This window comes from Epargyreus clarus, unplaced genomic scaffold (assembly GCF_041222505.1).
Source record: "Epargyreus clarus isolate Ecla_fem2 unplaced genomic scaffold, WU_Ecla_fem_2.2 ptg000002l, whole genome shotgun sequence".
Lineage (NCBI taxonomy): Eukaryota > Metazoa > Arthropoda > Insecta > Lepidoptera > Hesperiidae > Epargyreus > Epargyreus clarus.
This window is the reverse complement of record NW_027332210.1, coordinates 6,860,937-6,884,290: the sequence shown is the minus strand read 5'-3', so window position 1 is coordinate 6,884,290 and position 23,354 is coordinate 6,860,937. Positions and strand designations below refer to the sequence as shown.

The window sequence follows — 23,354 nt, the reverse complement described above, 5'->3', positions numbered from 1 at the left end:
AAACCCACTGAGTTTCTTACCGGATCTTCTCAGTAGAGGTCGCGTTCCGATCCGGTAGTAGTTTAAGAATAAATTAAATATTGTACCTGACAATTTGTAAGTGCCGTCGTTGGCCTATACAAAATAAATATATTTCATTTCATTTCTAACCTCGAACCAGCTTAGGCGTACTTTCCATGGAGCATTGCTTAGGTTTGTTATCATCTTTAGTCGTCAAACTTTTGTAATACTTCTTCGCATCATCAATGCACAACTCCGCAAAGTCTTTGTAGGACATGTTTTCTTCGTAAACAATCGCTATGAGGTCGTCGAACCATGGTAAGTGGATGGTGAGCCAGTCGCGTATCTCTGGCGAACGCCTGAGAAAAAGTCCTTACTAAGTGATATTTTAGGTGATAATTAATTTAGGTAATCTATACTTATAATAAATCTGTAGAGAGGTCAATTCTGTACATGAAATATATTTCCAAAATAACTATCAGGGGGTGATTAGGGATCGATACTGATGCCAAAAATGTTCTCCTTAAAATTATATAAAACTTATCCCACGACAGCATATGTCTATCTTTTATGGTTGACTCACAATGACACGTGTAACTCCCGATAGCTTAGCAGTTCAAAGCTTTCTGATTGTATTTGTCTACTCCTACGTTTATAACACTCTCAGTCATCCCTAATTAAAAAAGTTAACAGTATTAACTATTCCATACAAAAGAATAATAGAAATCATACCCCTTAGTGATAAGGGTTGTTCACCCTTAACATTTTTTTATTTATATGGCAACACAACCTTTGCCGGGTCAGCTAGTCTTATATAAAATTCTCGTGTCACAATGTTAGTTACCGTACTCCTCCGAAACGACTTTACCGTTTTTTCACCAAATTTTATATGCATATTCTGTAGGTCTGAGAATCAGCTACTATCTATTTTTCATACCCCTAAGTGATAAGGGTTGTTCACCCTTAACATTTTTTTATTTATATGGCAACACAACGTTTGCCGGGTCAGCTAGTAATCTATGTGTTGCGTATCACCGATCGATTGCGTATCGATGAAGATAATAATAGCGTAGACTTTATAGTGATTTAATATATGTAATGGTAGTTCGAAATAAAATTGATAATATGTTACTTCTAAAGTTGTATAATTACGACTGTTCTTGTTAGACAAACGCAGCCGTCTCTAGACACAAATTTTAGTAACAAATAGCAATGGTACACCTACAAGTCTGCTGCCGTTAATTTAGAAAATATAAAAAAGAGCACACAAAATTCCAATCTCTCAGAATGAATATGGTTCAGGTCGAAGTTTAATGGTGGTAGAGCTCTCAGTGGTTCCATTCCGGCAGCACCACCGCCACACCTAATTCTGCCTAACAACAGCAGTGTTAAATGTTATGTGTTGTGGTTTGAAGGGTGTGGTAAGGGAGACATACTTTTTCGAAGAATTCCAGCTTAAACATCAGGGGAAGCGGCGCATCTGTGGTCAACCTCGGGTAGGACTCTGATCTTATATGGGGCTGATTACTGATGACCATGGGTGGCATGTTAGGTACTTACCATCAGATGGACTGCATGCTCTATTCCTCTAATATTATAAAAAACACACTGGCTAATTGTGAATTGATATATTTCACACACCTTTACCAATTTTTGAGAACTCTCAGGCAAATAACTTAAGTAAATAGAGATGCGTGCGTTCTGAACCTGATGGAATTATCAAAGTATAATTGCCGACTGACGGCCAGAAAACACAAAAATCGAGGGTACTAAATTTTCTTGGAGCTAGTAGTTACACCGAAACAGATTCGCGTGATTTTCAACATTCACAAAGTAGTAATTGCAATAGTCCCAACCTAGCATACGCAGCGAATCCACCAGCAAGGCAGACAACAGTGAGCGCGCCCCAGAAGATGCTGTCGTCACGTGGCTTCGGCTTGGGCGGCGGCGGCGGCGGCGGGCACGTGTCCCGCTCCTTCACGCTGTAGTCGAAGCCGGGCGCGCGGGTTGCGTTCACTATATGAACGTCGAAGCGGTGGCGATTCTATAACGATTAATAAGACCAATACCACCCACTAGGAGACTAAGGGGCGTTAAGCACTAGTAGACGACTAGGGAGTGGAGGGCTCCAAATATCTATAAGTGGTGTATGCATTTGTTCAACTTTTCCTTAACCTCATTTAATATTTCCAGCCCGATCCTCCGACGAGCTTAGTCCGCCACTGATACTACCACATTATTTTCCATGTACTTCAAAGTAAGGAAACTTTAATTGAAGTCTTGTAGAAGAACCTTTTGTAAATGGCTCCAGAAGCAATACTGACACACCTATTTCTGATACTAATAACAGATGCGTTAAAATGTTTTTGCAAGCATCAAGCGAGCTTTTCATCGAAGCTTTAAGTGTTAGAATCCTTCGTAGTTTGACTTCGGAGGCACTTCTATTTATTTATTTATTTGAAGTATAAAAAAATCTTTTATAATTTTTCTAATGATCAAACAACCACTTTGTATCATTTACTTCCCAATTTGGATCAGTAGGACTGCTATATTACTAGTCTATCTAATACAAATAAGTGAGAGATTTTACTAAAAAACAACGCTTTCTTCACTCACAAGCCCACACTGAGATTCTGTGTAGTGTGTGGCATGAACAATTGAACATACACAAAGATGAACACACAAACACCCAGACCCAAAACAGATATGTAAAATCGTCATTTAGATATGTCTGGCCGGGGATCGAACCCGGAACCCTTTGCGCACCAGACCGAGAGTAGTTACTGCTCTGCCACGCGAGTCTTCACTTCCCTTACTGTTCACTAATTCGACCAGTCAGTCTACAGTAAAAACTTAAATTACTAACTAAAATAATCCTTGCGTTACTCCAATGGTTTGCTATTCTATACATTTTGCTTTTGAGTTTTTGTATTGAAAAATTTCGGTTTTCATTCTTGACTTTGATAAGTTTCTTTGACAAATATTTGACAAAATTATTTACCATAATCTCAATAAACCAATATAATGCCAGTATCTGTTACAAATAAGAACTTTATAAAAAATCCTTTATGCACCTATTTGATTTTTATTTATACAGTTTTATCTTTATAAAATAAAACCTTTTTTTTTAATATTTTTCTACTTTATATTATTAAAGAAATTACCAAGTGACCTGTTTCATGCATTGCACGCTTAGTAAACAGTTATAAAAGTATAAAGGGTCCGCTTGGTTAGGCGCAATCGCAGCATAAAATTGGGTCACAGGGGAAAATCCCTTATCCTTCTTCCTCCCGAGGTATAACCTCAGGGCTATGACATGGGGCTCTTCAAAAGGGGTTTAAAGGAGCTCTCCTTCAAAGCCGGCGATACATTGGCGACTCCTCTGGTGTTTCAAATGTCCATTGTCCATAGGCGACGGTGACTGCTTTCCACCATGTAGCCTTATCATTGGGTTAAATATATAAAAATGGTTAAACTTTGTCTAGTTTTTCTAATGTATATTTTACTATTTATTCCGGCATTTGATTATTAAGTCCAGCATATCCTCTCCGCTACCCCGCAACAGAGAGGAATCCATGCAGGGGTTTCCCCCACGAAAAAATTACCAAGTGCGAGACGGTTTGGGGGGAGGGTCATGACCCCTGTGAAGGGGTCCGCGCCTGAGATTGGTTCCCAAGTTAGACTTTTAAGTAAATTATGAGTAGATAGATGTTCAGACTCTAAATATTGAAGTAGGTGTAAGTACAGCAAACGTTTATTATTAGTAATTTTAATAACTACGTTTGTTTAGGATAGGATTGGAAATAAAACAAAACCATGAAATAAAAATCATTCTCTAATTTTAAATTACATACAATATTTTTAAATATTTACATAAATTACTAAAATTACTGAAGTCGCCGGCACCACAATTTATTTTTGTTTGTATCAATTAAATGCAGAATAGATTTTTGAAATAACAATTTATTAGGTATTCTATGTTTAGGATTTTACTAGCGTTTACAATCCAAAAGTAAATTATTATAGTAAAAACTAAAATAAAATAAAAATCTAATTGAAACATTTAAGTGATATGCTGAAAAAAGTACCGAATTTCGAAAACGGCGCCTCTAGGCGATCTTAGTGCACTATTGACTACGTTTTAAGTAGAAACTTGACTACAACCACGGACTCACGAGAAATTATTCTCGTTTTCTGAACCCAGTTTTATTTAAACCAAGGCCTATATTTATAGATGTCACTAGTAAGTGAATATACTATGTCAATGAAGGTAGTTGGTATACCAATACATTCAAAATGTGGGTAGAACAATAAAAGAAAAAAAAAACATTATTTTCGGCATTTTAAAGATAACACAACTTCGATCTCAAGCTACGAATACAAGTTACCAGAATTTTGGAAAATTATTTCAATGTCACAACAAATTTAAAATTCAAATACAGACATCAAAATTTCCTCGTTTTTATCTGATAACCATAATTTTTCATCTCAAGATCACATTGTTTAAGCAGAAATAATATTTTATTCACTTACAATACTTCAAGATAAGATAAATAAATAGTTGATAGTACAATCAATTGATTTATGCTTTGAAACAAATACAATTATAATATTTTAAATTTGATCGAATACAAATTTGCTTTGTACTATATAGACAATAAATTACCATTTTTTCTCAGACAATTTACGGCAGTTAAATTTTTAAGCAGACTAAAAATATAAACCGTTTTCATTAATATTATGACACACAACCGTCAATGACAATATAACTTTGTGACTCACGTTTCGAAGACATGACAAAGTGAGAAATAGACAAATGACAAAAACAAAAGTTTCATAAAAGCTTAATAAAAACGTTCAGGCACGAACAATTTATATTTTAATACATTCCATATCCATTTGCATACTTTTACACTATTTATCGACATTTTATATAAACTGACAAAGTTACAAATTTACCAAATTACAAAGTGACAAAGTTATAAGTATGACAAATAATAATTACATGGCTATGAATGAATCTTGTCGCCTGTTTTGTGTCGGCATATTTGTGTATTTGTCATCGCGGGAAGCAAAGTGAAGCTCTACATATATTATGTATCATACAACGGCACTTAAAATGTGTGGCATTTTATAGACATATTACAATTATGCTGTACTTGATTGTGGTTGGACTCTGTACATGTGAACATATTTATATTATTCATATATGCATCAGACAACTTTTCTTACTGTGTATATTCGGGATGTATGGGTGTCGAAAACACTTGTGCTGTAGGTATTATTTATGTACTCATCGTATGTGTGTGTGTTTGGATAAGAGTGTGTGGGTATAATACATTTGTATTATTTCTGTAAGGATCAGAATGATGACTTGTCCCATATATATACATAACCCATATCTCAAAAGCGCTCCATCCGTGTACATACGCAATTAAGTCCCTTATAGCAGGCCAGCTGTAACGTTAGTTGTGTGTGATACGTGTGTGTGTGTGTGTTTCATGCGCGTATTAATGTGTGTTACTGTGTGTATGAGTGTTTGTATTAGATTTTAAATGTAATCACGCGATCATGTAATAATCAATACAATCATTTAGATTGGAGTGTGTGTGTTTACAAATATCTGTATTGTTTGTATGTGGAAATGTGTGTTTGTGTGTGTGTGTGCGCGCGCGATGTTAATGTATGTGTTATAATGATAGCATTTGTATGTGGATATGCGGTTGTAATTTTGTTGGAAGTGCGCGTGTTTATGACCTGTTCCCTACATATACTACCTGTCCTTAAAAGCATCCTTGTTCGTAGACAAGCCCTCTGTATGTAAAGCAGCCCGGCGATGGAGGCGTGCACCATGACGGCGAGCGCGGCCTGGCATGTCTCGAATTCTATACGCATCTATTCTTGTTATGGGCTTTTACGTGTGTGTGTGTGTGTGTGTGTGTGTGTGTGTGTGTGTGTGTGTGTGCGTGTGTGTGTGTGCGTGTATGTGTGTGTGTGTATATGTGTATGTGTGACTGATTGCATTTATATGTTTTATTTAGATATGCGACTATGATTTTGATGGTAGTGTGTTTATTATTTATGCATGTATCATAATGACGACCTGTTCCCTACATATACTACCTGCACTCCTCGACAACACTGGGCCTCCGCATGGGGTCTACATGTAGAGCAGGCCGGCGATGGAGGCGTGCGCCATGACGGCGAGCGCGGCCTGGCGCGTCTCGAGGTGCGCGCGCGCGGCGGCCGCCCAGTCGCGCGCCACCGCCCGCGGCGCACCTTGTAATAGGTTCACGTAGCGGAGCGCCACGGGCAGGTCGCCGTGGTCCATGTGGTATCTGGTAGACGTCACGTCAAGAAATTAAATATATGTAAACGAAGTAGAGTCCACGCCAAACTGTTAGTCCGCTCCGAAAATAGAAACGAAACGCGTCGCAATAGCAAATTATAGATATTAGCGTGACGAAGACAGCGCGGAACAACGCACCTGGCCGTTACCCGCTCTCGCCTATGGGTACATAGCTGCGTTAGTGTACCCTTACATTACTTTGTTATTTTATAATATATCTTTAAATTAAATAATATCTTAAGTGAAATGATAAAACATGTAATAGTAATAAATATAGAGAAACAACATTTAATCTAAAAATTCACAAATTATGAAATTACTATCTTTACTATAAAATGTCACATTGAGTTTAACATATTTTATCATGAAAAAATATTAATGTTATATAAAACCTGTGAACTAAATTATAACCAAAGGTACTTCGTTTACATATATTCATTTTGTATAGACCCGCCGGCGTTGCCAACTGTACGAGAATACTCGTACAAAATCCGAGATTAGTGATCTTTCGTACGAGATACGACAATACTATCAACCTCGTACAAATATGTACGAGATTTGAACATAAGGAAAGATGATATTGATTTCAAAAAGAATTAACGGAATTTTTAAAACATATACGTATTTCCGTTGTCTAGTCCTGACAACCTTTTCTAACTCTGACATAACATACATATTTCACTGCTTGTTTGATCCTAGCGACCTTATTTTTCGCAAAAATAAAGCAAAATACAAATTTTAACTGTTTATGTACGAGAAAATTCTACAGGTAGTAACCCTAAGGCCTACGAAGGCACTTACAAATTGTCAGTTACAATATTTTTTCTTATGCTACTACTGAGTCGGAATATTATAATAAGCTATTATAAATAAGCCTTTTTCTGTCGAGCGGTGAACGAAGGTTTGTTTGAACAAGTGGTTGGATTTTAAGTTTATAAATTAAAATTTGAAATATCCAGAAACACTCACCTCGCCCTTTGAATAATGTCAAAAGTGTCTAGTTGAGAAAAGTCCGTTGGTAGGTTGTCCAATTCGTCTTTAGGTATTTCGGCGAACTGGAAAATAAAAACAAAAATATTTAACATTCATTATGTCATCTGCCACAAATCGTGTTTTATGTTGACAATAATAATTTTGAAGGTGGTAGAACCCTTTGTGGTTCGACTCCGGCGGCACCACCGCCACACCTATTTCTACCTAATAACAGCAGTGTTAGGCGCTGCTGTGTTCCGGTTTGAAGGGTGTGGTAAGGGAGATACACTTTTCCGAGGCGTTCCAGCTTAGTCCTCAGGGGTAGCGGCGCATCTGTGGCCGACCTCAGGTAGGAATATCTAATCCTATCTGGGGTTGATTACAGATGTCCATGGGCGGCAGTAGCCACTTACCATCAGGTGCACTGCATGCTCGTCTGCTACTCGTATATTATAAAATACTAATAATAATAATAATCATAACCGTGCGTAGGTACTATTACTTGTCAATCATGACCCATAAAGAGATTAAATTTCATACAAACTTTCATAGCACGACGTGCTTTCCTCGTCGAAGAAAAATAACATGAAGAAACCTACATTTCCAAAACTAGATGAGTAAAGTCTACGATAGCGACCTAAACCCTCTCAACTGTAGAACACAGTAATACAATTAATGTAGGGAAAGAAAAAAAAATAGATTTACCTTCTGGAAAAGCAATTTAGACTGCAACCAAGATAGGAAGTATACTGGCAGGGCGGCACCGTCGCGACCAACAAGAGCCACTTTCACTGCGGTCTGCTCCAACTAAAAACAAAAATGTTTTGGCATTACATCATAAATTAGTAAAGATACTTCGCCGCCTTGAAATTGAATGAAGTCACAAACGGCTTATTAGTAAGTTCTTTTTTTGAATTCTTGACAAATAAAAACATTTTTAGAGAAAATTTACGAACAAATAAATACTGCGTAATTTACATAATAAATAAATAATTTCAAATATTTTAGGGACATTTTAGCACGGACACGTGGCAAAAAATTTTTACGCAACTTTTCAATTCTCAAAACTGTTTACATTTTCTTGTTAGGAGTGAGTTATCTTTACTAATCTATGCATAACATAGGCAAAATAAAAAAACATAACTTTCTATATAAACGCGAACATTTTGCCTACCAAATGCCATATTAAGTATAATTGTGATTTTATATTTTAAAGGGATTGAGCCCTTTTGCGCCGCTACGAACGAACTTACCAACATAGTTTAGGATACCCAGTTCAGATAGGTAACCCGACCTTTTCATGTTTTTATGCCAATATTATATTATTGTATATATTACACTTAAATAACTATAGTCGGATTCATAATTAGGTGTCCAAAATGTAAACAAATGTGTGGTCAACACAAGAAAATATGTGTCAAATGGCAGTTTCTTATTTTTGACAATATTAAATTATACATCGATAATAAAATAATAATCTAAATAAATTAAAATCAATTCACATTTGCCAATATTTATATTGACTCAATTTCATTTCATACAGTAATAATAATAAAAAACAAGATTTATGAGAGAAAATTAAATTGTGATAATGGTCACACAATCGGCATCCAAAACATTTTTTGTGCCGCCATTTTTAAGTTTCGTAGTTGATATTATTCATTTTCGTGATCGTGATCGAACTCAATTTTTTTCTAGTTTTCATAGCGCGTTTTTTTAAATTGTGTGCAGTTATTAAGTTTTTGTTTTATGTTGAAATTTGTGAAAGTTTTCGTTTCTCGTTAATTTGTTAAGGTTTGCAATACCTGTCATCGAATTTTGACACTGACATTTCTTTGTTTACATTTTGGACACCTAATTATGAACCAGACTATACCATAATATTAAGTAAGACACTCACTTTATCGAATCTTTCCCGAAGTGACTTCTCAGTCACAATTCCCTTTTCCCTAACGTCCTGCGGGATGCCCTTTAGGATTGTCTGGACTAGCTTGTCGTCTTTACCTGGAAATAACATGAAGCAGGAATATATTGTTATACACTTATGTAGCCATCTGATCTTGGGTGTGATCTTGAGTGAGATCTTGAGTGTTCAGGATCAAATTAGTATTTATTAAGTTAGGATTAAAACTACTTCGCAACAATCCGCTACTAATATGTATGCTCTCCGCTCTAAATATAGAAATGAATCACGTCGCCATAGCAAGTTGTATGACTACACCTCCTCACAAGAGCTTCAGAAAGGACTAGCAGTTTGGCGCGGACTATATATATGTTGAAAAATAGTATCTTACACTATTAAATCTTATGGGGCTCATTTATTTATTTTTTAAGATTGTTTTAAGTGTCAATTTAATTTTTAAATAAAGTTAGGCAGTACTTTGTAGTACTAATTAGGAGCACGTTGTCACGTAAGGTGTAGGACCTCCTTAATATGATATGCATAAATTCGAATCAACCATTTTTGAAATATATAAGTAGCAAGACTCAGCTCATCAGGAGGTGCGTCCAGGTCCTTAAAAACAATGCTATTAATAGGCAGAAAGTTTTTATTTTTATTTGTTATAATATGGGAGTAGCAGACGAGTATGCAGTCCACAGTGGGAAGTGGCTACTGCCGCCCATGGAAATCTGTAATCAACCCCGAATAGTATTAGATATTTCTACGGTCGGTCACAGATGCGCTGCTATCCTTGAGAACTAAACTGGAATGCCTCGGAAAAGTATGTCTCTCTTACCAAACCAGAACACAGCAGCGCTTAACACTGCTATTATGAGGTAGAAATAGATGTGGCGGTGGTGCCGCCGGAGTCAAACCACAACGGGTCCTACCCTTCAAAAATAAATCCTTCGATATTTCAAATTTTAATTTATTCATATCAAAACACAATCTCCGTAAAAGATCTGACAAGAAACTACGGAAAAAGCTCATTAATATATTTTTCGTTACATTATAATTTTTTACCTATATTTTTTTTACCAAATGAAACGCCCACTTACCAGCTTTCTCCAGCGCTTTAATCTCGTTATCGACTTTAGTCTCCGGTACAGTTCTGCGGGTGGCGGCCAATAGGGCTTCGGCGGCCGCCCACAGCGACTGCGAGCGCCGCGCTTCCGCCTCGGCCTTCGCCCTCTCTGTAACACAATACTTAGTATAAACAAAGAAACAATCCCATATGATTCTAAATGCATCAGCTAATAATATGTGCAGACTAGTTTCGATTGAACTTTCTGTATCACACTTATGAGCAAAGTTAAAACTGAAGATTACATTAATTTTATCTACCTGCGATTATAGGAGGAGAATTATATTTTGTAATAAATAACATGAAAATAGTCCGATCAATCTAAGATGAACTTCCATTCCAAATACACTCAAGTTAAATATTACAATTCTAGGTGACCCGAAAATATATATTTGCAACCTAAAAGTAAGAATCATATTACTCACAGACTAAATTACAACTATTAAATTAACTAAACAAATTAACAATCAGAAACTACTTTCTTAATATGAAGACTTACATAACATATTACAGTCTATACGAACAAATCTCGGACAAAACCTATCAACCGTACAAAAATACTAACGTTTAAGCGTCTGCTCGATAGCCTTCAACTTGCCGGCCATAGCGGCCAACTCCTTCTTGAATTGAACACGTTCCTTCTCCACCTGCTCTGATACCGATCTGCTGAATTTGCCCATCACCTGAAAATCACACCAAACCAAACATAAAATACTAGCTGACCCGGCAAATTTTGTACCGCCTCAAAATCTATTTATCAAATATATTTCATATAAAATATAGCCTATGTTACTCGTGAATAATGTAGCTTTCGAATGGTGAAAGAATTTTTAAAATCGGGCCAGTAGTTTTTGAGTCTGTTCATTACAATCAAACAAACAAACAAAGTTTTCCTCTTTATAATATTAGTGTAGATGTACGCGACGAATAGATAACCTCTCTTCTATAGGTAGTCAGTTAAAGATAATTAACTGTGTCAATTTAATATGAAAAAATATGTATTTTCTTAAAATTAAGGTTTTTCCTTTCGTTTGTCATTTATCATTACTTCCCAGAATTTGATCCTTATAAGCGACACTATCAGATAGTGAAATAATACAGAGGGTGTATTTTTTTTTTCAAAATGAATTCGTTCGATTCCCGGCTAGGAAAAAAAGATAGTTTAAAAAAGTAATGATGCAGTTAGTTTTTATCAAAATCGGCCTCGTAACTCCTTTCAGCATTTTTCGCTAATCCTTATAGTTTTGGATTTGGCTCTAAAGGCCTATTTGAACTGTATAATAAATTTATTAACAATTTTTATCAGGCTTTGGAGGGTAATGTTTTTAAGTGTATGTATGTATGCCTCATCATTTGGCACGCTACAGCCGAAACGGTTTCACGAATGTTAACATACGAGGTGTCGTTAGTTTCGTCTAAATTTTGGGAGTAACATAGACTACTTACCGTTTCAGATAATTATTATTAAACAGTCGGCTGTTTTTGTTTTTTTTTTTTAATAATAATAACAAGATCTTTTTTAATATAAGATGATTGCCACACTTCATATTTAGGGTTCGATTTCTAAACAAGCAGGTACTTAATCATTAATTTCATTATTTAATTTAAATTTGTCTCAATATTTATTATCTAAATCATAAGAAGTATTATATGAATCGGTAGCCTAAGAAAAGTCTAAGTTAGAACACTTTTAAGAATATATCCGTCAACCTTAATCTTATCTATCAATAATATACCCGTAGAGTCGATTTTATCTATTTAAATTGATCAAGTCACTATACTCAAAATTCAGGTTATCTTATAACAGGAATATTTTGTTAAATTTTACCTCTTTTTCCTTCTTAGCGAGCCGATCCTGTAAAACTTCTTGTTGAATCTCAAATTGCTTCTTCAGTTGTTCTTTCAGTTTTCTGTTCGCTTCTGCTTGAATTTCCAGACTCTAAAATAAATGAAAAGGGCATCTTTCAAATAAATAAAAGTATTACATACATATGCATACGAATAAAATAAATCTACTAAACATATTATACCAGCTCCATCTTTTGACTTACAAAAATAATTATCTCATAAATAAATTTAATGAATACTACAAAGTATTCTTTAAATCTAGAATTTCATCATGTTATGACGTCATCGTTAGTACTAACGAGCCTTTCAACGCACGATTATTTTTACAGTATTATTAAATCAACACAGTATCAAAAACGCACTTAAAAATATATATTGTTATTGCTCATTACTTTAATTGTAAATATATAAATTACTAGCTTACCCGGCAAACGTTGTGTTGCCATATAAATAAAAAAATGTTAAGGGTAAACAACCCTTATGAAAACTAGATAGTAGCCGTTTCTCAGACCTACTGAATATGCATATAAAATTTGGTGAAAATCGGTAAAGCCGTTTCGGAGGAGTACGTGCACTAACATTGTGACACGAGAATTTTATATATGTTATAGGCAAACTCCGAAGCTCCGGCGCTCCTAGGTTGGACTGGTCAATCCTCAGGTCAGACAGAGAAATGTAAATTTTCGGCCTTTGACTAAACAATTTTCGTCAAACCTGGGAGAGACTAATTTGGTCAGGCAAACGTCAAAACACAATTTTATTAAATCGGGGTTTGACGAGTCAAACTCCGATATAGGTATGAAGTGTCTTATCTTCGTATATTTGGAAGCATTTTATCATTTAAGCAGCTTTCAAGTCTTAAGAACCGCTTAACTCTGCCAGTTCTGACACCTGATTGGTCAGCTTACGTGATTTTCACTTTTATATTTGAGATGCTTTGAGAGAATGCCGTGTGGCATTAGGCGTATTGTACTTTTTGTACGATGTGCAATAAAGTATAAAATAAATAAATAAATGCTTTGGAATATACGGAGGTTAGTTTGTAAGATTAGGTATAAAAAAATAACATTTTTAAAATTTTCATGTTTATTGTTTTAATAATTTAAAAAAACCTAACCTAACCTAACCTAACCTAACCTCACTCATCTTCAATTTTACACAATTACACGCCCGCACGCTCAATGAACGAACATGAAATGACAAAACAATCGGTCGGAACACCGCGAGAGACATTATGAACCTGTTTAAACATGTTCAGATCAACGTTTGACCGAGTTTTGCAGTCGCTTCTAGGATTGACTAGGCCAAAACCGAAACAGAATAATTTACTTTCGACGTTTGACTGAAAAGTTAGGAGCTCCTGGGTTTGACTAAAAATACTTCAGGCAAAGGGCGAAATTGAAATGTATTTCGGGGATTGCCTGATGGCTTTGGCCAAACCTAGGATAAACCAGTCCTTCCGCGAAGAGACTGTGTATCGGACTTTGACTATAACATATATAAGATATAGATATAAGAAAGGAATTGTTCAACAAAAGTTTAAACTTACTCTCTTCTGGAACTCTTTCTCTTTTTGGAGTCTCTCTTTTTTGATTTCGTCTTCGACCTTCGCCTCAATGAGGGCTTTCTCGTCGTGACCTAGAAATAAAAAAATATACAATTACTAACTTAAAACTTGCAATTATTAAAAAAAAAATCACGTAGAAAATTACCTATTTCCTAAAATTAAATACATCAGTAATGGACGTATACCTTAAACACTATCTTGTAGCATTTTTTAAATAGGCTAAGAATTTTTACTGCTATTCTGCATAGGTTATTATACATGCTTGAGAATGTTGGTATTTTATTTAAGTTGTTTTTTTTTATATAATAGGAATATCAGACGAGCAAGCAGTCCACCTGGTAAGTGGCTACTGTCGCCCATGGACATCTGTAATCAATCCCAGATAGGATTAGATATTACTACCTGAGGTCGGCCACAGATGCGACGCTACCCCTGAGGACTAAGCTGGAATGCCTCGGAACAGTATGTCTCTCTTACTACACCCTTCAAACCATAACACAGCAGCGCTTAATACTCCTGTTAATAGAAATAGGTGTGGCCGCTGGAGTCAAACCAGAAAGGGTTCTACCTTAGAGAATACTTAAAGTTCATTTACATTCAATAGCCCGAGTCATTTTGAGATCCCTGACAGTCTGCATCTCGGCTATTTCACTCTGCAAATATTGGATCTGAAACCAAAAGTAAGTTATCTTAATAGTTGTATGCAAAACCTTTATAAAACTTCGATAGCGTGATTTAGAATCCTGTGGCGCCATCTCTTGAAGGAAGTTGCAGAAAACCGTTACAATACTTTATGAGACTTCATTTATTTCTTCACATGTTGAATGTGGGGTGCTAGACAGTATTTAAGTAGGCAATACTTTTTCTCTGACACGAAATATATCCGTAGATGTAAATAAATATTTCTCTATTACATAATTATCTGAGATGAAAAATTCATCATCATTTGCAACATTACAAAAAGCAGCAATAAATCGTCTTTAAAACCTTAGCATTTTTATTACGGAACATAAAATTTTAAGTACTTTATTAAGTACTCACCTGCTTCAACGTATACATGAGGAGTAAATCGGTGTCTCCACGGATGTCCAGTTGCCGAGCGCTAAGATCTATGCCGGGGAACAGCATCTCAAGTTCTTCCTTATAGGCCTTGCGAGCTGCCTCTACCTGTAGAATAATTCAAAAACCAATATGATAAAAAAAACCATACACAAAAACAGAAGACACTGAAAAGAATGTCAGCCTATAATCAAATGTCTGAACTAAATAAGAAAAATAAAACTAAAAAAAAAATTAACAATATAATAAAACCGACTTCTATGTCATATTCGTCACGCTGTTTACGCCGTTTATCCAACGAAATATATTGAGCGCGGACTTCAGATCTTTGTACTAAACTAACATTTATTTGAATTATTTTTTACTTTGTAGTGACATAGAAGTCGGTTTTTGTTTGTTAAATTTTTTTTTCAACTTTTTTAGTGATGACATACTAAAGTTTAAATTAATTAATTAATTTACATATCTATTTAAATTAATATATTTATAAATAAGACAAACAAAGCCTCAATTTTAAGATTCCCTTTCCTTTAATTTGTCACATAACATTAATTCCCGAAATTTGATCGTTATAAGCGACACTATCAGATAGTGGAATAATATAGAGGACGTATTTTTTCAAAATGAACTCGTTCGATTCCCGGCTAGGGAAAAAGATATTTTAAAAAACGAATGATACAGTTTATTTTTTATCAAAATCGGCCTCGTAACCCCTTTCAGCATTTCTCGCTTAAATCATTTTAGTTTAGGATGTGGCCCTGAAGGCCTATCTGAAAAATTCACCCTGTATATCCCTCCGTTAAACATCAGAAGCCGCAACCCTCACCTTATTCCAATACTTGTCGCTAAGCACAGCCTTATCGAATTCCTCCTTGTAAGCGAACTCTGCGTTGCTGAGATCTGCCCTAAACTGCTTGATGTACCGCTGAGTGGCCGCCACACTCTCCGGCGGGGCTTGAACACCGGCCTTTATCATACGGTCAAGGGTTTCTGCGAGAATGGGTACGGGTTTTAGAAGGCCTTTAGTATGTTGTGCGGTGTGTAGTATGTATGTAGTATTGTAGGACATATATGTATGTGCAGTATGATCGAATGTCCTGTGTACGTAGAGTGAATCCTAACTAAATAATTATAAATGCGAAGGGGAGTTTCTTTGATTGAAATTTTAGTATACAAAGTGTGTCAGAGGTTTTATCCCGAACAAAAATACTGTTCAAACTAAAATACAAAAAAAAAACAACTATTGTCATTGACCCCTGACAGTGAACGAAGCCGCGGGTAAAAGCTAATATGTACAGTATATAATATAATATGCCTGTGCGTTCGTGTGTTGTATTTTTGCAAAAGTAGTAGCATGTGTATTTGACTGCACATCGTATGTGTGTGTGCTTGTGTGCGTGTGTGTAAGTATGTGTGTATGTGTGTATGTGCGTATAAGTATGTGAGTATGTATGTAAGTGCGTGTAAGTATGTGAGTATGTGTGTATGTACGTGTAAGTATGTGAGTATGTGTGTATGTTCGTGTAAGTATGAGAGTATATGTGTATGTTCGTGTAAGTATGTATGTGTGAGTGTGCGTGTGTACGTGTATGATGTGCGCGTATGTGAGACATAGAGAATGCACAACCTTGTTTATGGGCTTCTGTACACTTACCGATAGCACACTTGGCTTTAGCTGAAGCTTCCTTAGCCTTCTTTATAGTGGTGTCCCTTTCATTTTTTGCCCCTTGAAGTGCTGAGAAGAACTTCCTGTCTAAATCGTCTAAGGAGGCTTCTACCACCTGCAACGAATTAAAGTATGTTTTTTTATAATAGTAAGGTAAAAAATGATCGTGAATTTCACCTAATAGTAAGCAATCACAATCACTCATGGATGTCAGTAATCAACCTTGGATTCTGTCAAAGGTTGGCCATAGATGCGCCGCTAACCTCAAGGTTAATTAAGCTGGAACGCCTTCTGAAAAGTAAGTCTTCCTTACCACACCCTTCAAACCAGAACACAGCAGCGTTTCACACTGCTGTTATTATTAGACAGGACATTAAATAGGTCAAGGATTTATGATGATTTTGATTTCTATTATTGGCTAAATGATGATATATACACTAAACCTAAACTTATACTTGTCGACCCACGTGGTTAAGCGGTATCCATACCGATCTGACGCGCAGAGGATCCCGGGTTCTATCCCCGGCCAGACAGATATCTAAATGATGAATTTAGGTTAGTTTCTGGGTCTGGGTGTTTGTATAATGCACCTACAATAGAACGGATCCTAGTATGAGTGTAGAAAGCGTACTCACTCTAAACAGCGCCCGGTTATAGCTGTGACAGTGTTCCGTGGCTTTTTTGTAGTTGTCGATAGCGATCTTGGTGTTCTCGTGCATATCGTGCTCCAACTCCACCATGTCTTTCGTGATCTTGATCGGAGGGAGGCTCTGCGGCTCGCATCTGTCCGTTTGGATCATTGTAGCTGGGGATAAAGAAATATAGATAAAAATAAAATACAGAAGAAAGACAAGGTTTAAGTCGTGACAAGGCAAATAATAAATTAGCAACAGATTTTTTTTTGGGGACAATTGCCAAAGTTTGATGAATTATTTTTTACCCAAAATTCTTACTATACATGTGCAACGAAATAAATTTGCATTTCGTAGAGTTTAAATTAACGTTTTTTAAGAGCTGGATATACATCCATCAAACGGCTAGAATGGGAAAACGCTAGAGCGGTATAGCCCTAATTAGTAAATAGATCTCGGGTGCAATAAACATGGAAAGTCTTTATATGAAGAAATAAAATTAACGGAAGTTTAATGTCTACACAGAAGATTCACATAGACTATATTTTTATGTTTTTTTATTTCTATTTAAAGCCTAAACCATATGCAAGCAAGGCATGATGCGATAATACTAGATAAAACTGGTAGATTCCTATAAGTATGTAATGTTAAACTATTGTTTTATATTGTTCGTTAAAATTTATTTACGGGGTACATCTTATAGGAGTAACCTCGATTTGTTAACCCATCTCCTATCTTGTTGTCAGTGGTATCTAATACGAATATTTCCTGATTTCGACTCCCGGCTAAACACAATCTATGTAAATGAATGCCTTATTACTTGTTCATTTTTATCCATATTCTTGTCTGTATACAATACAGAGATTACATAGTATTCCATTTATGTACATACCTGGTGTATCAACATCTGGTGTTTCAATTTTCTTCTCCTCAAAGTATAGTGGTTCGAATGTAGGTGGCGGCACTGTTAGGTGAAGGATTATGCAGTTAGTTCACACACATTTATGTATATTAACATTATTAACCCTTGGAAATTAGTATATGACTCTATTATATAAGTAATGAAGTTTAATCTTGGGAATTTTATTTAACAATTAACATTTTTTATTAAGAGTGTGCCAACTAAATCTAATGAAATGTACTTTTGGTATTATTTAAAAGAAAACGAATGGGTTAACATCCCATGATAGTGTTGCAATATACAATAACATTTTGCTTAAAAAAGTATTTGCAAGTTGAATTCGAAAAAATATTTTTTTCTGCATTCTTATGATTTTTATTTCTTAATCACTTGAAATATACAGTACAGAGTGATAGTCCGTTTTGAATGTAAATTTTAAATCTTACCTTTTTTCTGAGCAGCTTTTTTGAGAATAAACAAAAGAAAATTCAGTATTTAAAATGTTAATTACAGACATAACTTAACAGTTAAAAAAATAGATTTATCAGTTGCTACAAAACAGCATAATATGTAGGTTTTCAGTTTCTACAAGTATGTTAAGTAAGACATTTAAATTCAATGAAAATTGTGACATTTTGCTTTTTGAAGAAATTAATAAATTATTTGTGAATGTAAATATAGAACTTAAAGCATGCAATGTATTATAGAAATCCGTAAACAAATGAAATCGGCTTTTGGGCCAAATTTTGCATAATATCATCAAACTTAGCATATCTACTATAAATGTAAAGATGAATAAAATCAAATGCTGTATATTATCTTACGTTCATAATTTTCCTTAGATACTGCATGCAACATAGATAAAAAAAACATAAATAAAATCAGGTTTCTTGGGTCAAACTATGCATAATATTATCAAACTAATAGAGGCCGCCTAAACGGTCAATTATATTGTACAATATTGCGAAGTGTGCAATATTATTCACCATTTAGGGTTAATATTGAAAATTGCGCAAAGGTTAACGAAAATTTGAGCGAGTTTAATTTAGATTGCACCATACTTTTTTTTAATCCATCGTGTAGGGTCAGGATTGCGCAATATTTTTACTTAAATCGAATCATTTTTTTATTAAAAATAAGTTCTTTACAGAGCACTTTTGAATTTCAATACACGGTACAATACCGCCACTTCACAAGGTTCGTTATAGAGAGAACTATTTTCAATCAATACTATTCTCCAACTGAACACGAAAACATTGTACAGTTCGTATTATTGTGCAATATAATTGCTCGTTTGGAATCAGAGCCTTTCAATCTTATTGTACAATAAAAAGTATTGTGCAATATTATTGTAGGACTAGGGGCTGCCTTAGCTAACGAAAAATGAATATAATCGAGTGATGTATATTATCTTACGTTCATAATCCTTCTTAGCAGCTGCCTTAGCAGCATCCTTCTCTATATCTTGTTCAGATCTCTGTTGGAAATCTCGTGGAGTTATGCCTTCCTGTAAATTTTAGCGACATATTGCAAAAATACTGATGATTTCACACTGAATTTTACCACAAGTATTATTTTATATACATATTAAGAAAACATTTTTTGAAAAAATGTTTATTTTTTTTATTTAATTTTTGATAAATCTGGTAGATATAATTGAAGTCTATATAAAAATAAATGTGCCTATTATTCGCATAATCAATCCAAGATCTTTGCCTACAAATGACAAAATTTTCAAGATGTCTATAAGGAAGAAATAATCAAACATAGATCTTTGATAAGCAAATGGTTGTTAACTAAAGTTGTACTTTATTTGACACCCTAAAAAATCTGATCCAAATGTACATTTAGCAATGAAGTATATTTTCATCATGGACAGATTTACTTATCAAGAAATAAATCAATTTTGTATGTATGTACGCAAATTTCTTACCTTCCCAAACATAAAGTTACCGATGGCAGTGGTGATTTTGTTAAACTGGTTGACCGAGAACTTCCAATACGTCGTGTTCTCCTGATAAATGAGAGCTATGAAGTTATTCGCCCATGGTACGTTCGATTCGAGGAAATTTCGCGCTTCTGGCGTATTCCTGAAAATATTTATATTATGTTAAAAACTCTAGTATCATAAGTGTGTTTTTATAGTTATGTAGCTAACTTCTAGGTGATTTCTAACTTTGAAAATATCTTTTATTCTTTACATCTAGAAGTTTCTCATATGGTCATATAATGTCAGAGAATAAATTGAGTTTTAAGTATGCTATTTGAATAGTACATATATAACACTTTTTTGCGAAAAAATTCTTTATATTTCACATACATATTGTTGTATTGTGTTGTGCTGCATCTTGTTACATCACCTTGTGTTGTATTGTATTACTCTGTATATATCAGTTTCAAATGTGTTTAAGTTTATAGGTATGTAATATGTATGAATGGTTCTCTGTTATGTCCTGCAGTTCAAACGGCTTGATGGATTTTATTAACATATGACATTTATTTTAAGCATGAGAATGACATTATCTATATTTTGAGTAGTTTGGTTTATATTTTTGAAATAATTCTTCAGTTACATTGTGGGCATAACCTACTTGGCGTATACAACAGCAGCACCGGTAAGCACTGTAGCACCAATGGTCCCCCACAGGAGTTTCCGGGATTTGACCGCTGGTCTCGGAGGGGGGCACGACTCCTGTGCGTATCGACGCCGCGGCGCCCTCATCACTATGAGCGCTGCACATGATCCGTCACTTAACTGTTTTCTTACCTAAAGAATATAGGAAACATAATTAAACTCACTATAAGGAAATAAAAATATCTATGTATATGTATAGTATAATGTTAAAGCTAGTTATTTATTTCTTTATTGTATCACACAAAGTTATGATACAATAGGGCAAACTTAATGCCTGACGGCATTCTCTACCGACGGGTGAAAGTAGAAAATTTGGGGCAGGTATTAAATACAGTAAGTCGTAGTGATAAGTCCTAGTTGTACTCTTCATTAAAACAATGAGTAAGTAAGAGTAAGGTTAGAAGTAAGATGTGAGTAAATAAATAAATATTCAAGCCTTCCACCAAAATGCAAGGACTGCTTCCAGTTAATACATGTAGTGGTTTACTATATTTGAGAATATAGATAACATGTTAATTGTGTGTAAGATCTATTTTGTACATCAAATTACAGTCAGATGGTTTCTTTCACCAGGTACGCAAAGATTAGCCTTAAATCCAATTACAGGCAGGAAAGAAAGTGGGTCAATTACCACTACATAACACACTTGTATCAATATTCTAAAATGAGGTTGTAACATGTTCTATATTATGCCTTTATGAATATTTAAAGTAACACACACACTTTCCGTATTTAAAAAAGATATTAAAGATGTGTAAAGTGGACCAATATAGTGTATATTGGTGGGCCAGTGTGGTAGACGATGATGATGATGATGATGAATACTAGTAGGGGTATAGTCTACCAATTTGCACTTTGACCTTAACCATTTTCATTCTGAGAAGAGACCCTTGCCTAGTAATAATATAACCTATTATATAGTAATTATGTTTTTAAATTTAAACGGACATTGCATTGCATTTATTGCACAGCAAATAATATCGATAAATTTTATTGATATTGTAGTAGTAATTTTCTCATAATTTTACCAATAATTTAAATTAAAAAGACTTTCTAAAGCTAATCAAAACATTGTTTCCTTTAAACTACAAATTTTTGGATCATGAGTATTATTTTTATATTTAAATATAATAAAAAAAGATAATTATGTAATACAAAAATGTATATCTCGATGTATATAAGTATGTAATACAAAAAATATCAGAACAGCAGCTGACTGTCACCTATGACCGAAACATTTGTAGGTTATTTGTAAAAATGACGTTACCTTGTTATGTAAGGATCAACAATAACAAAATACATGTTATTGTTACTTCTCTTAACTTATAATTAATTGATTATCTCACTAAACTAATTAATTACACGTAAATATACTACGATAACCATCAAAACAAGACAAACATACCAAAAGTTACTTAACATATTTATGACTACAAAAATTGCGCTAGCGATATTTTACCATACATAAAACTTGAAATAAATAGTAGATATTTTAAACATACCAAAACCAAATTAGCATTGGTTACATGGTTCGTAAATTTATACATTTTCGGCACTCTAACACCACCCCTCGGTCTGTCAAAAACTAGAGACTAAAGAACGTAGACAAGACACTATAGATGTGATACAGATAAATATAGTAGTGTAAACAAAATCTTCATTGTAAAAAATGGCCTGAAAATAATAAGAAGCACATTAATAATTGTCATTCACTGAAAATTTAAGTAACAACCAAATTATTATAAATAGCATATTTTCTAATATTCAATGAATATTCACAAAAATGTTGTTTGAAAAGTATGAGAGCAGTAATAGCAAGTATAGCAACACTAAAATTAACAAAATAAGCAATAGTAATTGTCAAATTGACAATTGACATTTGTTTGTACTAACCAATGTAAATTTGAACTTCCAAAAATGTTTCGTAGCGCAATTTCTGGTTCGTATACGATATACCAAAACGTATACTTATGTTTAAGCTGCTATTATTAATGTATAAATCACTGTATTATAGTCTTATTTTGTTATATAACGAATAAGTGTAAACTTGTTTTTGACTGCTGTTTTGAGGTTATGGTTTTCTTTTTCAGTGTTACGAGTTATTCAGCCTCTTCGGATACCTTATTACAATGCGGCCAGGATTATTGGAAATGAATTTAGAAATTATACAACCTTAAACGTTAAACCTAACCTGAATATACCTTCGTGTATTTCAAAAGGCTCCCTTATCAATAATAACAAGTTGATTGAACTTTCGAATAATATTTTACAAATACCAGTACGTTCAGTAACAAAGTTTAGTCTTAAAAAAGGCAAAAGGAAGACTTCAAAAGCAGTACTGAGAAGATTTTTCAGGTTGAATTGGGGAGGTTGGATTCGAACATTATGCGGTCGTAATAAGAAAATGTGGAAGAAGACACTCAAAAACAAAAGAAGATTACGTCAGCATGTCTTTTGTAACTCCTCACAAAGTCATCTTTTAGACAAAATGGTAACAAATTACTGGAAGAGACCGAAGCATTATGTAGATGACGTATATGCCCCGTACCACACAAGAGAGGAGTTTTCTTTGACAAGAAAAACTCCTAAACAATATTAGTGTAATTGCATTTTGATTTCATTATTAAAGTTATGTTAGCTGTATTTTTTGTTTTAATAAAACTTGTTTGGAATTATTGATATGCTTGTAACTTTAGATA

At 34.5% G+C, this 23,354-nt stretch overlaps 2 protein-coding genes across 2 annotated transcripts in view; one reads left to right on the top strand and one right to left on the bottom strand.

Annotated features, from left to right (window-relative positions):
- LOC140744639 (uncharacterized) overlaps nucleotides 1-22,699 on the bottom strand; it is a 43,230-nt gene extending 20,531 nt beyond the window's left edge. The window contains exons 1-23 of the mRNA XM_073076261.1: nucleotides 22,549-22,699; nucleotides 22,158-22,329; nucleotides 20,612-20,787; nucleotides 19,954-20,110; nucleotides 19,437-19,527; nucleotides 18,012-18,083; nucleotides 17,123-17,292; nucleotides 16,476-16,602; nucleotides 15,648-15,811; nucleotides 14,804-14,929; nucleotides 14,358-14,430; nucleotides 13,745-13,833; nucleotides 12,176-12,286; nucleotides 10,913-11,030; nucleotides 10,322-10,456; nucleotides 9,222-9,325; nucleotides 8,027-8,128; nucleotides 7,319-7,404; nucleotides 6,165-6,338; nucleotides 4,689-4,710; nucleotides 2,867-3,034; nucleotides 1,857-2,044; nucleotides 151-359 (exon numbers count right to left, since the gene is read on the bottom strand). Of these exons, the coding sequence (XP_072932362.1) occupies nucleotides 151-359; nucleotides 1,857-2,044; nucleotides 2,867-3,034; nucleotides 4,689-4,710; nucleotides 6,165-6,338; nucleotides 7,319-7,404; nucleotides 8,027-8,128; nucleotides 9,222-9,325; nucleotides 10,322-10,456; nucleotides 10,913-11,030; nucleotides 12,176-12,286; nucleotides 13,745-13,833; nucleotides 14,358-14,430; nucleotides 14,804-14,929; nucleotides 15,648-15,811; nucleotides 16,476-16,602; nucleotides 17,123-17,292; nucleotides 18,012-18,083; nucleotides 19,437-19,527; nucleotides 19,954-20,110; nucleotides 20,612-20,787; nucleotides 22,158-22,202 (2,707 nt within the window). The 5' untranslated portion in view covers nucleotides 22,203-22,329; nucleotides 22,549-22,699. The remainder of the gene's footprint in view (nucleotides 1-150; nucleotides 360-1,856; nucleotides 2,045-2,866; nucleotides 3,035-4,688; nucleotides 4,711-6,164; nucleotides 6,339-7,318; nucleotides 7,405-8,026; nucleotides 8,129-9,221; nucleotides 9,326-10,321; nucleotides 10,457-10,912; nucleotides 11,031-12,175; nucleotides 12,287-13,744; nucleotides 13,834-14,357; nucleotides 14,431-14,803; nucleotides 14,930-15,647; nucleotides 15,812-16,475; nucleotides 16,603-17,122; nucleotides 17,293-18,011; nucleotides 18,084-19,436; nucleotides 19,528-19,953; nucleotides 20,111-20,611; nucleotides 20,788-22,157; nucleotides 22,330-22,548) is intronic.
- Nucleotides 22,503-23,298, top strand: mRpL35 (mitochondrial ribosomal protein L35). Its single transcript, XM_073078912.1, has 2 exons — nucleotides 22,503-22,594; nucleotides 22,746-23,298. The coding sequence occupies exons 1-2, from the start codon at nucleotides 22,573-22,575 to the stop codon at nucleotides 23,252-23,254; spliced, it is 531 nt and encodes a 176-aa protein (XP_072935013.1). The 5' UTR covers nucleotides 22,503-22,572; the 3' UTR covers nucleotides 23,255-23,298.
- The last annotated feature ends 56 nt before the right edge of the window (nucleotides 23,299-23,354 follow it).

Bases quoted from the DNA above. Each gene is read 5' to 3' on its own strand.
- mRpL35 (XM_073078912.1), top strand. From the start codon at position 22,573: ATGTTTCGTAGCGCAATTTCTG. The intron at 22,595-22,745 runs GTTCGTATACGA...TTTCTTTTTCAG, and splicing joins GTTTCGTAGCGCAATTTCTG to TGTTACGAGTTATTCAGCCT.